Consider the following 17099-nt stretch of genomic DNA (forward strand, 5'->3'; position numbering starts at 1 on the left):
CATATGTGTTACAAAGACATGTGAATACAGAAAGGAAGACATTTATTAATATCATAATCCAGCATTAGCTAACTCCTCAATACATATGGTGGAAACTTGCATCTTAAACAATGCTATGACTATGGCCAGATTAAGAATCTCAGAAATGTCTCTATATTTTGTAGCACTTTGATAGAGCACTACAATATTTGTGAAAACGCTTCAGGTGAGCAAACTAAGCTCAAATATTCATGATATAAATGTTTATTTTTAAACTGGGAACAGACTGACGGACTGTATTAAGAAAATAGAAAGATAGGGTTTTAGTCAATATCATAATTTTGATGTTAAACAAATTGTCCTATCTTCATCAAATCACACAAACAACTGATATCAAAAGACATCTCAATAAACTGGGCCATAACTAAAAAATGCTACATGAGGCTGGAGTGCTATGTCAATCAATGTTAACAAATTAAGATTGTATCCACAATACAATCTTAATTCTCAAATCTCAAAATCACCAGTTTAGTTAATTTCAACTGATTTGATAAGTTTGATGTAACTATGGTGGGTGTGGCAGTTCCTAAAATGAATGGGAAGTGCTTTGACATGTACGAAATATAACATTTCAACTATACGTTTATTAAATTGAATTATGAATTATAAAGCAGTGATATGAATGTATCAATAATATTGCATCTATGTCTTGTGTCAGGGAAACATGTAGCATCATACACATTAAGTGGCTGGCCCACTTTATCTGGATGTGGTGAATAATTTCTGCTGAAATGGGAAATTTCTGCTTCGATTTTCACCCAACAAATTTCCTATTTCTAAAACTGACATTGTAGCATTTTTAGTAAATACCATTAACAGTGTAATGATGCACATTCATATGTCTGACATCCATACATGTAGCTCTCATCAACAAGGCCACAAGTGTATTGCAAAAAAAAAATTCTATTAATAATTTGTAATCATGTGGCCCTAAAAAAAACATGCTTGTTATTTAATTAACAGTTCTACATGTAATTCATTCATATATTTTTGTCATCTAATTTTCATGTCTGTTGTCTCCAAGTACAGTACCTTACAAATTCACCATTATGAAAGAAATCCACAAGTAATCCAGGTACAGGCTCAAAACGTTTCACTCTGGATTATTGCATATACAACACAATACAATATACAACACTTTTTTCCATTAACCTAGCAACAATTACGTGCTTTAGACCTTGTGCCTTGATAGTTGAAAGAGAGCCTAAAATATCAGAATCAATCAGTATCAGTCAGGTAATAAATGACATAAGGTGAATGGGGGGGGGGGGGGGTATGACAGCCGTAGCAGGCTTTACATGTAGCAGGCTTTACAGGATTCTCAACCCTGCCTCGTCAGTCAAATGTTTTTAACATACAGTAGATTCAGGTGGCAGTTTATAAATGCAAATACAATTAATGCATTTTGTATTCTGAGAGAGTCCGTTCTGTTCTTTAGTCTATCCTCCTCACTGAGATCATTTGGGGGGGTGGAGGGGTTTATAAAAACACCAGTCAGTGTAAAACAATACCGTGCACAGTACAATTCAACAGCTCCACAAACTTCAGCCTCCGAAAATGACCATACAATTGATCAACGCGTCTCTAAAACACTAAACATCATAAACTCACATGAAGGTGGGATTCATTACAGGACTGTTGTATTAGACTGCATAACTTTTTGCTTGGTGTTTGTAATAAACTGGCCGTGTGTTCTTTGCAGAGATTTTATAATCTTCGATGGCATACTCAAACTGAGAGCAGCAGCACTGAGCCTTCACTGTGATTTATCGGTCGATGCATTTTTTACCACAATTCATGGACATTCTACACAGAAGCCTGCATAAAACCTCCTGTGGAAATCTTTGTTAGCATTACAATAATGGATGAAATCTCTTTTTTTACAGACACAATGTAATTTAATGGAGAATTCATCAGGATACACTCATAATTATATTGAATGAGGGCTGTGCTTGTGGCTCCTGAGAGTAAAGGAAATTAACTTTTATAATATTCCCATCATTTGCAAATCCCTTTTGAGATATCCCTCTGCTTTGTTCAACAGATGTATTATTTGTAACTGATCTGATGGGAATTCTATCACCACAAGTCCAACTAAAGCTTTTTCTGTGCTTCACCCAGTTGTCTACAGTAAAGTGTATGTACCAACACTAGTGATAACAAATCTGTTCTGTCTTTACCCTTCCATCCTCTTACACTGTTATTATTCATCAGTCTCTGATGCTGTTGACTGCATTCCAGGGGTGGTTTCTGATAAAGTGTCTGTGGCATCCACATTTCCCCTCAGCCCGCCTCATCTAGGACTGTTTCACTTCAACATTTCCCAGAATACCTTTCAACAACAGGGGTGTACGCTCGTTGCTTTTAGTCTCAAAAGGGGTTTGTGAGCGGATAAATTGTTGTTGTGTATAGTTTGTCATGAGCTGGCCACTCTGTAAACACCAGGGTGTGTCGGCAGCCAGGCCCCTCGCTCAAAATGCCAACTGCCCTGTGGCTGCATTGCATTATGGTCCACTGATGCTACTGTGGGTAGTGGGAGAGGATTCTCTTTTTCTTCTACGATGGATTTTTTCCCTGTTGAATGTTGGCACCTCGGCTGAAGGCAGGGGGAGATTCAAGCTAAACCTGAAGGTTACAAACGCATTGACAAAATGTGCAAGGTGGGTATGTCCTTTAATTTCTGATCACATTCAGATAATGCTTGCTAAAATTTCATCTGCAAAGAGCTGCATAGTTAGTTTTTTATATATGGAGATGGAACTGGAATAATCTATAAAAAAAATGCAATCAATATTCATGCACACTATGCAGTAGTGCCATTCTCGGGTGTTGTACAGCACACAGTGCAGATAAACACTGTCCTCCCAAGGGAGTAGGTTTGATTTGGACATTGGTGGGGTCCATGGGATATGAAAGTGCTTCCTAAAGTTGATCGATTTTTTTTGTATTCGCAATGATAATTGAAAAGAAAATCAATAAATCGGCTTAATTAACATGTTTATAATGCATATCTGAATATCAAAAGAGAATATGCATTCTGTAATGTTATAGGTTAAAGCAACTAATGAAAGAAAATGAGTCAACTTAGAAGAGTTTTCAACTTTACTCTGGTGCAACTGTAAACAACATCAACAACATTCTGATCTGAATGGGCTCAATCCCAAGGGAGTCAACCATAGCCACTGCTTTCTCAAAAACCTCATGAAAGCTCTCCCTATTTCTTTTGGCATGTACAGTAGATTTCACACACTGTATGGCACTTGTCATACCTGCAACAGTTTCAGTCCTTTTTTGAAGGGATGTGTTCAGACACTCCAGCTCCTCTATCACTTCTAATGCCAGACAAAGACCAAGTACCGTTTTCCCTTTCTCAAACCTCTCACGCAGACCATTTGCTCTCATGCCTGTGTTTGACCCACTTGATGCCATCTCCTCCAAGCTAGACAAAACACGTTCATACTGAGACAGCACCGATAGCTTTGCCCCGCACTGTCCACCTGGTTGGACAAAGTGGTCTGAGTGATTTTAATGGTACCTCTGAACTTATGGCTTTGGAAAATATGTTCTTGAATTTTCCTGATTGCTTGTTTAATGTGCCAAGCTCATGCACACACTGTAAGGAATCATTGATCAAGGGACTGGCTCTGCATGCAGACTGCGTAATCAGGTTAAGACAGTGTGCCCCACAATGCACATACAACGCTAACGGTTGCTGTCTCTTCAGTTCTGCTTGTGCTCCAGAATATTTGCCTGACATATTAGCAGCACCATCATATGTCTGGCCTCTTAACCCAGAAATGGGAATATTGAGCCTCAAGAGGACATCCTCAGCCATTCTTGCAATCTCCACTCCAGTAGTACCAGGGACCTCATACAAACCAATGAAAACCTCCCGTGGTACCAGGTCATGGTCCACATATCTAAAACAAATAGCCTCTTGTTCTGTTCCTGTGACATCTTGTGTGCCATCAATGATGAGTGAATACTGCAAAACTGGTAGCATCTGGATGGATTGTGCAATACTCCTGACAATACAGTTTCCTAGCATCTGCAAAACCTCGTTTTGCACTTGAGGAGAGGTATAGTCATGACAGCGAGCTAACCAAGTACTGAGACGTACATCATCCCTGGCTTTAAATTTCAGAAGTTGAAATAGATTGCCATCTTTTGTCTCATGGCCTCGCAGTGCTATGCCCTGCCTGGCAAGGTACTGTATTGATCCTACAATATTTTGTAGGCAGTACCTAGCATCCTCTTGTTGCTGTGCCCATGCACTTGAGAGCTGCAAATCTATTGGGCTTCCCTCTTGAGCACTAGCTGTCATGGCATGATGGTGGGATTTGGTATTTTGATGCCGCTGAAAACTGGCAAGTGCATTCTTCCAATTATTAAATCCCTTTGACGAAAAGGCAGGGTCTACCTTTTTATATAGTGTGCTTTTCTTTATAGTGTATGGATACTGCTTGAACCAACTCTTGAACCAACTCTCTTGAAAATGGAGGAGCTTGTTTGGCAGCTGTTGAACTTGAATGTAATTTGGGTGAGGTTGGTTTGGTTTGTCCAGAATATCTTCTTGAATGCTGACACTCTCCCTGATCCTATCCTTGGCACTCTCCCTGCTGCTCTCTCCATTTGGATCAGTTTCCTAAGAAATCACAGTATACATTTGACCACGCTGTAGCAACTACTGCAAACACACTATTAATATAGGCCTATTATTATTCAGGTCATAATCAGACTAATATTTGACACAATGCTGAATCTCATGACTAACATATTAATCATTATTGAACCTCACCTGTGATTTTCCAGCCTCTCTTCCATCTCCTCCAGCCTCTCCTTCTCTAGCCTCTCCTTCATCTTCTACAGCATCTCCTCCTCTGTATCCTTCTCTATCCTCTCCTCCAGTCTCTCCTTCTCTATCCTCTCCTCCATTCTCTACTTCTCTATCCTCTCCTCCTCTATCTCCTCCAGTCTCTCCTCCTCCAGTCTCTCCTCCTCTATCTCCTCCAGTCTCTCCACTGGTTGTCACCTGACAGAAGTATGTTGATGCATGACATATGAACAGATATATTAGGGTACATACATGGGTAGACAAAATGTTCAAACAATTATTATGTTTTATTCCCCCAAAATATATATGTATAAAATCACATGAGCATCTGCAATGTGCTTGTTGTTACTGTAAATGAGAGGGAAACCTTGAAGGAAAATAAAGGTTATTAAATTGAATTAATGTTTATTTATCCCAAATTTTTTTTTTAAACCATTGCTCCCTTTCCACACAAATAAAACATGAAAATAATGGTAGGCCTATACCTTAAAATGCGGATCTCTTTGGCATTATAGCCTATGCTGACTAATAATCAATATCAGTATTGTTATGGCTCTAAAATATATAACCTTTTAATTAACTTACACGTTGACTTCTAAAGAAGTCTCTTATGTCCAGTTTTCGTTTCTTCGACATCCTACACACACACACACACGCACACATGCACGCACAGCGCGCGCACGCACAAGCATAAAACACACACAAATTTAAGTGTTACTGCAAATGACATTACTGATATTAAAATCCGTCTCACTGACGTGACCGAAGGCAGAACTTACACTCGCAGATGCAGATATTAGTTATGCACTGAGGCGTCCTGTTGCTCCTCCTGTCTGGGACTAGCAATTTGCTGGTAGCTTTTTTTTTTTTTAACAAGCAGATGGAGTGACAGCGGGGACGGGCAATCAGGTTGAATATAGGTTTGCGGGAAACCGCTACAGCCAATCAAAGCGCGATAGTTGTTTAGAGGCGGGACTTCTATCAGAGACTGATTTTTAACCCTTTGTGTACTATAATTATTGCCTAAACAACGGACAGCGGGTGTATTATTGGTAGGGACTACACAGTAGAGGCTGGATTTTGGTAGGGTACCGTCCCTATATAATCCTACGCCCTTGTGTCCTCCCCTTAGCATCTGCTGCCGGCGAACTCAAGGGCATTGCCAGCTTTATCAGTGTCCAGCGATTCATCAGGAAAGTTGGTAAATAAGAGATTCTATCAGGTGCTCCTGGTGGCATTGAGGGCCTGTGTCCTAATCAATAACATTACAATTCTTCACTGATCTCCTCCTCTGATTAGCCAGACTAATCCAATACACAATGTAACTGTCTTTACTGAGCTGGGACAAAGCCCTCCCGTTAAGACCGCCCTTATCTGTGGTTTTGCATTTACTGCTGATATAAGGCGGGCCTATATGCCAGGAGCTACAGCGAGGACATCCTCTGGCACCTCTAATTGCTAATCCACATGGGCCAGGAGATAGCGATGAGATTTCACTTGGCCTGGCAGCGCCACAGGCAGCTAAGTGCGCCTTATTGAAGCGGGAGGTAACCAGTCGGTGCACATGGGACAGAGTAAGCTGAGGTAAAATGGCTTGTAATTTTTCATCTCCCTTAAATAGCAATGGGAGATAGCGGAGTGGCTGTCACTCAGCCTGTAAAGAACGGCGATGGCAGCCGGCACTTAAGCGATGTGGGAACGCTGATGAACAAGCTGAGCCTAATTTGAGTTAATGAATATGAAATATGTATCAAACTTCCCTTGCAAAATGATCTGCGATGAGCATAGCTGGTGGAGGAGGAAATGAGGCTGCATTAACCAGTCAATGTTTAGCTCCTGAACGCTGATTAAAGCAACGATGTGGTTCTCAAATTGTCAAGTTACACACATTAGTCCATGGAGGCCTGAATTACACGGTCCACACTGTCGTTGGGGGAGATAAATGCAAGGTAGCAGATACGTTTTTCAAGAAAAGAATGTACATCATCTTAATAATCTAAAAGACGCCTTCGCCAAGTAAAAAATACGAAGGGGCTTTGAATTATTCATGTTTACCATGGTTACATAAGGGTCACCTGAAGCCACCGTAAGGACCTCACCTCAAATGAGCTTAAATCTTAAATCACAAAGAGCTCAGCTCTTCTGACAGGTAATGTTAGTGGGGAACACTGAATATTTTAGGCACAATGCAATTAGGATAATTCCAGTGAATTAAACCAGAATATGATTAAAGCCCCTGTGAGCATTGTGATGATAGCCCCGCCGATGACAGCAGCTGAATGGATGCTTTGTAGGTAATAACACCTGCCATGGATTGTCTGTCGAAGGTGTTGCAATCTACAGTATAGATTATTCAGGTGCTTGTGGTTTGTTGGTTCATGGTTTCTCTTATCTGTATTTTTACCGTCCATCACCCATCTCTGCTTGGTTAGTTTTGTGCTTCGGCCATTTTAAGATGAGATTGGATGAACTACAGCCATCAGTATTAAATTGCTAAACACAAAAGTCCATACACAAAACGGGAGTGGACACCGGATTTGAGGGACGTATGCCTCCACCTGGGGTATCTTCAGAAGTTGTACACAGGCAAGTGGACTTGCTTGTGTCTTTTGACGTTTTTTTTTAACTCTCTTTTGCGAAAGGCTCCTTCAATTCAGAACTGAAGCAAGAAGTCTACGTACAGTTGTACAATTTCTGAACCACTGTAAATATATGCACTGTAAAAAATCGACACATTTAACTAATTCCTCTGAAGTCATTTCAAAAACCTCTGGGGACCCTCCAACTTTAAGGGCTCGATCTGACGGGCAATACATATTAGTGACGGAGATTGCAATCCAGTGAAACACATTTGAACTAGACTTTAACTAGTGCCCTGATGGTGATGTCACGATTGGTATACTGGCGTCCATCTATGCATCTCTGGCGTCCATCTATGCATCTCTGGCTCACAGTGAGTATTTAATCTACATGTGCCAAGCACAATTTAAGAGGCTTCTAAGACACCCAGAGCTCTGTCATAACAAGCCTTAAAATGACTTTAGATGTATTCATTGCGTCAGTGAAACAGCAGTTAAATAGGAAGATAATGATGGTGTTGTTCTCATTGTATCCACAGGTGTCATTGGAACTATTCCTAACCTGAAAAGACTAAATGTTTTCCTGATTGAATTCACAAATTGTATTTGAACACAAAACACTGCATTAACGCTTGTGTTTCTTCATAGTATTAGCCCCGCCCTCCTCCCCACAGGTTTACGCCCCAGCACCTGTCACTCATCTTTGTGAGGTGTTTATCTTTAAACAGCATCCAGCCTGAGGTCTCAGTAACAGGCAGTTGGCAGATTCTGGTGATGGTGATACTTCACCCACAGCCATCTCTGTGGTCATTCCATTTCAGAACAAAAGTTTAGGCTTCAGGATTTCTTCTGTCTCCCTGTCCTGTTTCCTGAAAGTGTTTTTCATCCCTTTTTTTAAAAAGACTGATGAAAAGTACTGGCTTTTATATTCATTCATAAACTATGGTCTATCTGTTCATTCCTACATTCTTTTTAGACAGCTCAGCGGTGGTTATTTTTAACCAGCCAGTGTCCCCTTTATCACGGTTTGGTGTTTTGTTCCATTCTTCATTGACTTAATTAACATGCACACCAATAATCCAATCATAATGATATTAAAGCCCCTTCATCTAACATCATAGCAAGAAAAGCACGAGTGTAACTAATAGTATTAACTATGGCTCAGTCCTGTCAAGTATTACGGTGAGCCATGACAGGTAGGTCAGCGTTCACAATACCAGGGCCTTGGGATTAAGAGACATTCAGTAATGTCGTTAGACATGTGTGTTTCTTGCCAAATTATGTTCAAATATCAACGGTGAATCTACATCAGAGATTTAGATGCCATTACCAGACATGCATGTCTTTCCTTTTATGCTGAAAAAAAGTGAATAAATGCACATCTAGGGGCGGCTGTGGCTGAGGGGTAGAGTGGTCGTCCTCCAACCTGAAGGTCGGCGGTTCGATCCCAAGTCTGAACCATCTGCATGCCGAAGATGCTGAACCCCGAATGGCCCCCCATAGAATAACAAAAGTGCTGCAAGTAGATGCACTGTATGATTGTGTGTGAATGGGTGAATGTGAAACTGTAATGTGAAAGAGCTTTGAGTGGTCATCAAGAATAGAAAAGCGCTATATAAATACAAAACCATTTACATCTTAATGACAGCGTTGGCACAGAGAGACAAGGTTGAAGCTTGAGCTAAACTGTAAAGCGGTGGAGGCTTTTTTGACACTCCTCTGTAGCATGAGAAGAGAAATAATAATAGAACCATCCTGATGCTAACAGCTCAGAGTAATGATTTAGTGGATGTTTTGTTGTAAAGGTCACCTAGGTGCACTTTATATCTACAGTAAATGTGTTATGAAGGACAGATAATCTACTCTTAAAACTACATAACTTATAGTCTGTTCATATTTATCTGTCAGAAACCTTAAATTAAAATGATTAGGGATTGGATCTCTATCTGTATTTGTTTATTGTATGTATTATTGTGTATATAGTTGTTTCTTTAAATCTGAATTAATTAAATCTGAAGTTATAAATGGGGGGAAGTGACGTCTCGACGGGGTTGTTTGGTTTGTGCGGGCCGGTGAGCAGCCAGCGAAGTTCAACGAAACTTTCAGGGATTACCGTGAAGATCAGACTCTTTTTATGGGCGGTCAGAGGTGGTGAGAATAACGTGGACTATTTTGTATATTATTGTTTGCAGAAATCTCACCAAGCCACACCTGCTTAAACTTTTCTTTGGGACGTTTTGGGGGTATCAGGGATATAAGGGACAAACTATTTTGTATGATGAACTGAGGGACTGTATGAACCTGGGGTGTGGGGGAAATATTGAGGTATGTGATTTGTGTGAAGTTGAGTGGTTGTGTTCACTTTCCCGTCTTTGTTTGCGGGCACCCGTCCAGGTGCTACGTGTGTATAATTAGGTTTATTGAAAATACAGATTATTAAATGCAGCGTTCTGGATACATTTTGTTATTATATATATTATTTTATATGTTGTGGGGCCAGATGACAAAGTTACAGATCCTGTAAAGTATTGTTAGTGTATTGTAAGAGGGTCAGTGGGCAGCGCCCGTACACAGCGTGACAGATCCACCCGTTCTCCTCCAGAATACCGTATGTCATTTTTCCCTTACATTCTAAACAAGGTGAATTGTTACATGGTTATCATTGGATGTAATGTAGTCCATGTGCTTTGTAGGACTTTTATGCTTGTCAGACATAAGGACCAGGGAGAGTGATTTTTGAAACTAGTGTACAGAATCATGGGCTTTAAAAACTGGTAAAATGTCATTGAAAATCAGAAAACTTCTTTAAAGAAAAATAAGAAATCCTAATAATTTTTTGAATAGAGATTTGATAAATTTTTCATGATATCATAACCATACAATGCTTGATAAAAAGTATGGCTATGTAATCAACTGGATGCCAGGACTCTACAGTATGAATAAATAAATAAAGTCATTCAACAGAAATGCACAAGTGCTTTTACTTTGAAGAGGGTACAGGAAGTGTTCAAAATATTTATGTTGTGACATGTTCAACAGAGAGACATTGAAAATGTGGTGAAACTGTCTATTCGGATGTGAACCTTGGGGCACTCAGATAAAATAGTTGAGGCCTTGATTCTCTAGAGGAGCTGCTCATGTGACTAAGCCATGAATGCACTGCGCCATTTGGGCAGGCAGCGTGGCCCGGGCTTTAGCTAGTGAGCTATGAAACCATGGCAGACTAAATCATCCGATATTTCAGGATGTGTTAGGAACCCTGTAGTTTCATGTCATGGTGTTCAGTGGTAATTTCACTCAGCTGTCTCGTATCAAATTATCACCACTATGTATTACAAGGTTAAAATAACAACATAGGCCCTCGTTGGAGGGCCTATGTTGTTCTGTTCCATGTCATATTGACAGAAATAAAGTATCAGTATGAAGTTTGATAACATGAGCCACTTGTGGACATACCAGCCCAAGTGAGCAATCAGAGCAAAGTTCCATTTGTACTGAAGAGAGCATGGCTGTGTTTTTTAATGCCCCTGAGAATTTATCGATTCAGCTGAGTAAAATGTTTTTTTTTTTTGTAAAGAGTTTTCATGGTCATGTTATGATTCTGTATCCAGTCATTTTAGATTTCAATTTGGCAGATTGTTAACACACGTGTTGCAGCACAGGCTTTTGACTTTTGAGTAGCCAACTGTATTTTGTACTTTTCCACTGCACGCAGAACAGCAAAGTCTGATGTTGCCATTATCAAGCTCCGAACTATTTCACAGCACAGAAATCCCACCATAATTAACTTCCACAAGCAATTAAAGGCTCTTTCCTGTGGAGCAAACTTCCTGAATACAATAAAGACGGCTTTTCTCACAGCCCCTGATCACAGCATATCTAGCCGAGGTGTCTCATTGGCTTTGTTGTTTGCCAGAAATTCCCTCAAGAAGCCTCTGTCAGGTCCTCTAATTATCAGGCTCACACCTGACAAACACTTATTGGGCTTAATTGGTATGGCACCCTACTACGCCCCTCCCGCTTCAAATCCTACCTGTTACACAGCTCAGCATTAGCTGAACATGTGCTAGCTGCGGACCTTGTTGAAAGATTATTCACACATTATTTAAAGGTTTCTTGTCTAGTCTCACCTGAGGCTCTGAAAAATCTCCTCAGTGATGGTTCAAACATAGACTCAATATAACCCACTCAGTTTCATTTCTGAACATTAAAATTAAACTCAACACTGTAACTTGGCACCAACCTTATCATCAAAAATAACTGCACTATTTAGATTTATTGAGACTTTGAAAAAACATTTAATATGACTAATTTAATACTTAATGTGCCAAATAACAGGCCAACGACGCATGTGAATGTAGATATCTACCCAGAGGAGACAAGACACAGCTATTACTGGTCTTTGAGCCAAAAAAGAAAATTCTGCCTGAGTTTGGTAATCTGGGACAGGTCACTTTGTAATGCGGGACACTTGACACTTTAAAAACGCCTAAATCACCTTGCTTTATGCATGCCAAGTTCAATATTACCAATTTTTAAACGATTGTTAAAAAATTACAAAGACATTAAAGCTTAATATGAATATGTGTAGTTTTCATAAAAGGCAATTGTTAGTATTATTTTATATAGACATATACAAGTTATATATTTTTTTCATAAAGAAGCCTAGCAATCATACAAATCTTAACTTTAATTTAATTTTAAACATTCTACTAAAGGTGTCTAAGTCAGGTAAAGCGAGAACAGAGACCGAAATGTATTTTTATTTACTTTGTCTGTCTAACCCTAACCCTAAAAATAATGTTGAAGATCAAGGGCTTCAGAGATAATTTGGGACTGCAGATCATTTCTTTTAAAGTTCAGGCAGGCAAAATAAAGTCATTGTTGAAGCATACATTTACTAAAGGTTCCCCAATTAATTTGTTCTGCACCATTCACATTCCTGTAAGTGGCTTTACTGAATCCTAGTGAAACGCAGGAGGTGGCCAATAAAGGCAGAGAAGAAAAAGACTGCTGGCAAGCAAACATTCAGTATTGTGCGTTTTCAGAGTGTTTGATGAAGAAGAAACTGCATTCAACACAATGGGTTGTATGAGTCACACTGATTTTAAACATTTTCAGTGCGGAACATTTTCATCAAACTTTTAGTCAGTTGTATTTGGCAGAATGGATCAGTTCTGGCACCTCCCTACCTTCCCACACACGTTGAAAGCCCGAGGTAGGGAGAGCACACCTGCCAAACCGTCAATGAGCTTTCATGGAGAGAAGCAGGCTGAGCAGCAGCTCAAAGAACCAGGTACAGGTCACAGCAGGCATCAATGACAACTTGTGGAGATGTTGGGGAGGAGGTGGGTTGCAAAGTGTCTTGCAGTGGTAGCGTGAAGGCTTGGCAGCTAAAGTAGCTTAAATAGAGTAAAAAAAAAAATCTATTTGTTTATATAGAAATTCTACAGGGCACCTATTCCAGCCAGTGGAATAGCTGACCGAAAGGGAGATTCATCTTACCGGTGTTGAGGTCTTTATACTCGTGGGAGAAGTGCTCGTTCTGGTGCACCCATTCTCCGTTGCATTTGAAGAAGATCTGTAAGGCGGGCGCGGCTCGACAGCGCAGCTTGATGGGGTTGCTCTTGACTATGTAGGCGTCCTCCGGCTCCTGGATGAAGTGCGGCAGTGTGCCCTGCGCCGATGGTAGGGCGTCAGGCTGAGCATCACCCGCGGCACCTGCAAAACAACACCAGAGTCACTTAATCTTCCCACTACATCTGTTTGAAACAGCGCTGAAATGAACAACAGGGAGACCGACGGAGACAAAGGTGATCCACTTCGTTTTCACTTAGATACACAATTCAGTGACAAACATTTTCAAGTGTATTTTTCTTTACCAACAGCAATGTAACAGCAACTGCTTCTTTATTTGAACCGATTGTTCGGTGGACCATGTTTTGAAATCCCCATTCATCAGAAACCTATTGCAGAATGGCAACATAGACACAAAGTCAAATTCGTGCCCCATTCAAGCGAAACTGGTTTCCTGAGAGCAATTTGCAGATGAATGAAATCAGAGCAGACCAAGTGGAGAGAAATTATGAGGACTGATTTTCCAAATTGTGGCTTTTGAGACTGAATACATCTTATCTCAGCCACAAGGCTCAGATTGTGGTCCACAGGAATATAAAAACAAGACAAAAACCCCCGACAAAAACAGTCTTTGTGTGGCTGCCAACGTGTCATCGACGTTAGGAACAATTTACAGCAGGTTAACCCTTTTTTTACTTCCAGCCTGGTGATTACTGGGCCCAGTTCTCTTTTACTGTTCAATGCGGCAGCCGACTGATCCGAGCAGTTTTCGAAACACCAATGTGAGTGATCGTAAGAGCATGACTTTGATTGAGGGATTTTCTTTTCATTTTACTTTGAAGGTGGGTGTCAGCTCCACATGGTGTCCTGTACCCGCCTCCTCCGAGTAAAGCACACAGATCTCTATGTGGCCGGGGCAATAAGGAACAGGATGTTTGTGATCCTGTCGTCCCCGGGATCTTTCTCGGAATTACGCCTCAGTCCCATCAGGGCAGCGCCAGCTAAGCTATTCAGTGCCGTAAAAGCCCATGAAAGCTATTATACCCCACCATCAAATCCAATTCTGTTCTCTGAAATCGAATCGGCCGCCTTGCCACCTCTCTCAATCAATGTTGTCCTTGTTAAATGGGTAAATGAATGGGTGCAGGTGTAAATAGAGGCCACACATAAAACAAACAGGGGTGGGGGGAGTGGATGAAGGGGAATAATATGCTGACACTACCTACCCACTGTGGGAGAGGTATTTTTCCTCCTGTAACCAGAGTAACTTGGCAATTAAAACTACCATCATGCCCTGTTTCCTTAATGTTCAGCACCTTATAATACTAGGTACACCGGTATAATAATATTTTCTAAGTCTGTAGGGTGCTTTCACACATATTTTAGTGTATATATATTATTATTTGATCATTTTAAGTCCTTTCGGTTCAATACAAGCTCAAGTATTCTGCTACAATCCTTTATTAAGTGGTAACAGGTCTGCAGCGTGTCCATAGATTGGTTTTGTCTCGGGAGAGGAGTTACATGACGTGGAACTGTGTGTGACAAGTGGGACAAGCAGAAAAACAAACAACTAAACACACAGGTATGACTTTTATAATGAGAAATATGAGGAAACGCACAACGGTAGCAATTTCCTCCATAACCAGTGGAATTACGGGTGGAAAATAGTTCTAAAGCAGACAGAGATTCCATCATACATTATAGCACGCTGCTGTACGCTGGTGGATAAGAGGGACCAAACAAGATGATGGGTTTGGGGACAGTAAATGAAATCAATTCATTACATCCCCAGAACTTGGCCCAGTGCACACATCCCATATTAAATTGACTTTCGACTTGAGAGCTTTTGTTTTTCTCCTACCCCGTCTCCAGGTATTAAATATAATGCATTTAAAACCCATTATATATTCTTTCCATACATGACACTTAAAGAGGAAAAAAGCACACCAAAGACAAGATATAGTGAAGAAATCAATGTGACGGTGAACCCCTGATGTGTGAACGTCACAGGCTGCACCACAGTTTGAGCTGGGTTGAGCCCTCACACCTCACATCTCACCTGACGTGGAGGTGAGCCATTACACAGGCAACTAACAGCTCATTTCCACACACACTGGATCCCACTTCTGTGTTGTATTGATTTTGTATTCATTATAAGGGACAGGTAATGAAGGGAGAGGTTATTTTGAAACCATGCATTTAATGATCCTTTCTCCAAACTGTTGGATTTTCAAAGAACGTCTGTACTTTGTCTAACCTGGCACAACCTGTGCCCCCCCGGAGAGCTGCCTTCAAAAGAACGATCACTGGCGCCCATCTGCACACGGCCCCATGAAACCACAGTTTCCCCTGCTGAGTTCAAATTACTTAAAAAAATACATGGCTCCTCCATCAGCTGCTCATCATCCCTTCTACTTCATAGCAGATATTATGACCTGACTAGTTTACTAGCTAAAACACTGATAGTAGAATTTCAATGTTGCTGTAGAAAGACACTTTGGATTGTATACGAGTAGAGATAAATAATGATTCATATGAAATGTAATGCAATTACAACAATCCACTTTGAAACAACTCTGTGAGCTATAGGGAGGATGAATTAGGAGGTTGGTTACAGCACCAGCCATATACTGCTCCTTGGATTTGGAGGTTTATTAATCATCATCATTCCAACCTGTACCTCCTCCACAGTTGATGCCCTACCTCACATGTCAAAGCAGTGTTTCCCATTATTTATCTGGGCCGTCACTGCCCAAATAAAAGATGACCTTCTCAGCATAAGTATTAAATCAATTGAGGTGGTCAAGTTAAGAGCACAGCAAAGTAATTAACTCCTCAGCCTCTTACATTTGGAGAGGATTGTTTTACTCAGCTCTGGCCATAGATGGATGAGCGAATCAAGAAGGCAGCTTGGGCTGAAGTAGGAGTGAATGAGCTTCTGACTTTCTCCTAAAATGTTCATCTTACAAGCAAACATAGCTGAAATCACAACTTAGCCATTGTCATTGTCACAGTTACGAAAATCAAGCCTGTAGCTGAGCAGAGAAGCAGCTTGGAAACAGCTTGACAGGGACTAATGTGGTTAATTATGGAAGTAAATCTGTGTCATCGGGATTTGAAACAAAAAAGACATTGAAATTCTAGCACTGAATATGTATGCATGGAAATTATGTATTTGAATGTTTTTCAACGTTTAAAATTCAACCGCAAAAAATTCAACCTCAAAAAATTCAAGCTCAAAAAATTCAACCGCAAAAAATTCAACCTCAAAAATTCAACCTCAAAAAATTCAACTGCAACATCCGGGGATCCAAGGAGGAGCAATCGATTCCAGATTCAAGATCGGGAGCGTGCGTCAAGCAACGAGAGCAAAGCGGGAGTGACCGACACCAATGCAGCTTTGACTTGTCAGCTAGCACAGTGACTAGCCATGTCCAACAATGGTGCTTCGGTGAGTGTTTAAACTCTTCTATATGCCATCGGTGTAGTTTGTTTCTGTAAGATGTAGTAATAGACAGCTGACATGTGTACATTCACGGACTTTATTGGAACGGGCCAGTGACTGGCATGGGTAATGCCAGGATTTCAGTTTTGGATGGGCCACTATTTAATAGGAAAAATAATACTTATTATATGATCCCTGCCTGACTTGTTTGTGTTTATCTGCTGTAGACGAGCTTTAACAGCGTGGTGCGCCGCTCTCTCTCCCGTTAAAAGTGAATGTCGCTCACCCAGCTCTCTCTCTCTCGCTCCACTGTCTCTCTCTCCTGTTACTACATGTGTTAAACCAAATGCACGAAAAGCCAAATCAAATCAGAAATACGTAGACCACTTCTTTTTAACTCGCATACATATTTATTTTCGAACATCCCTTCCTCTCTTTGGAAAAGACGGTCGCTCGGTGTCGACGTCGGGACACAATATTGCTCTGATGTTGCATGTCGAAGGTGAGTTAGCTTCAGCGTTGTCAGAGCTGTCAAAGCGTCTTGGTGAGACGTGTCTTAAAACGGCTGACAGGGCCGGGAAACCTTTCAAAATAAAGTTCCCCAGCCCAGCCGTGCCCGTCC

General features: G+C 40.7%; 1 protein-coding gene across 2 annotated transcripts in view; it reads right to left on the reverse strand.

Moving 5' to 3' along the window:
* The window catches only part of unc5db (unc-5 netrin receptor Db), a 179101-nt gene that overhangs the window by 91585 nt on the left and 70417 nt on the right, over positions 1-17099 (reverse strand). For both annotated transcript variants that reach the window (XM_062384865.1, XM_062384864.1), the window contains exon 2: positions 12958-13173. In XM_062384865.1, the coding sequence (XP_062240849.1) occupies positions 12958-13173 (216 nt within the window). The remainder of the gene's footprint in view (positions 1-12957; positions 13174-17099) is intronic.

The sequence above is a fragment of the Platichthys flesus genome, chromosome 3 (assembly GCF_949316205.1).
Source record: "Platichthys flesus chromosome 3, fPlaFle2.1, whole genome shotgun sequence".
In the NCBI taxonomy this organism is placed as follows: domain Eukaryota; kingdom Metazoa; phylum Chordata; class Actinopteri; order Pleuronectiformes; family Pleuronectidae; genus Platichthys; species Platichthys flesus.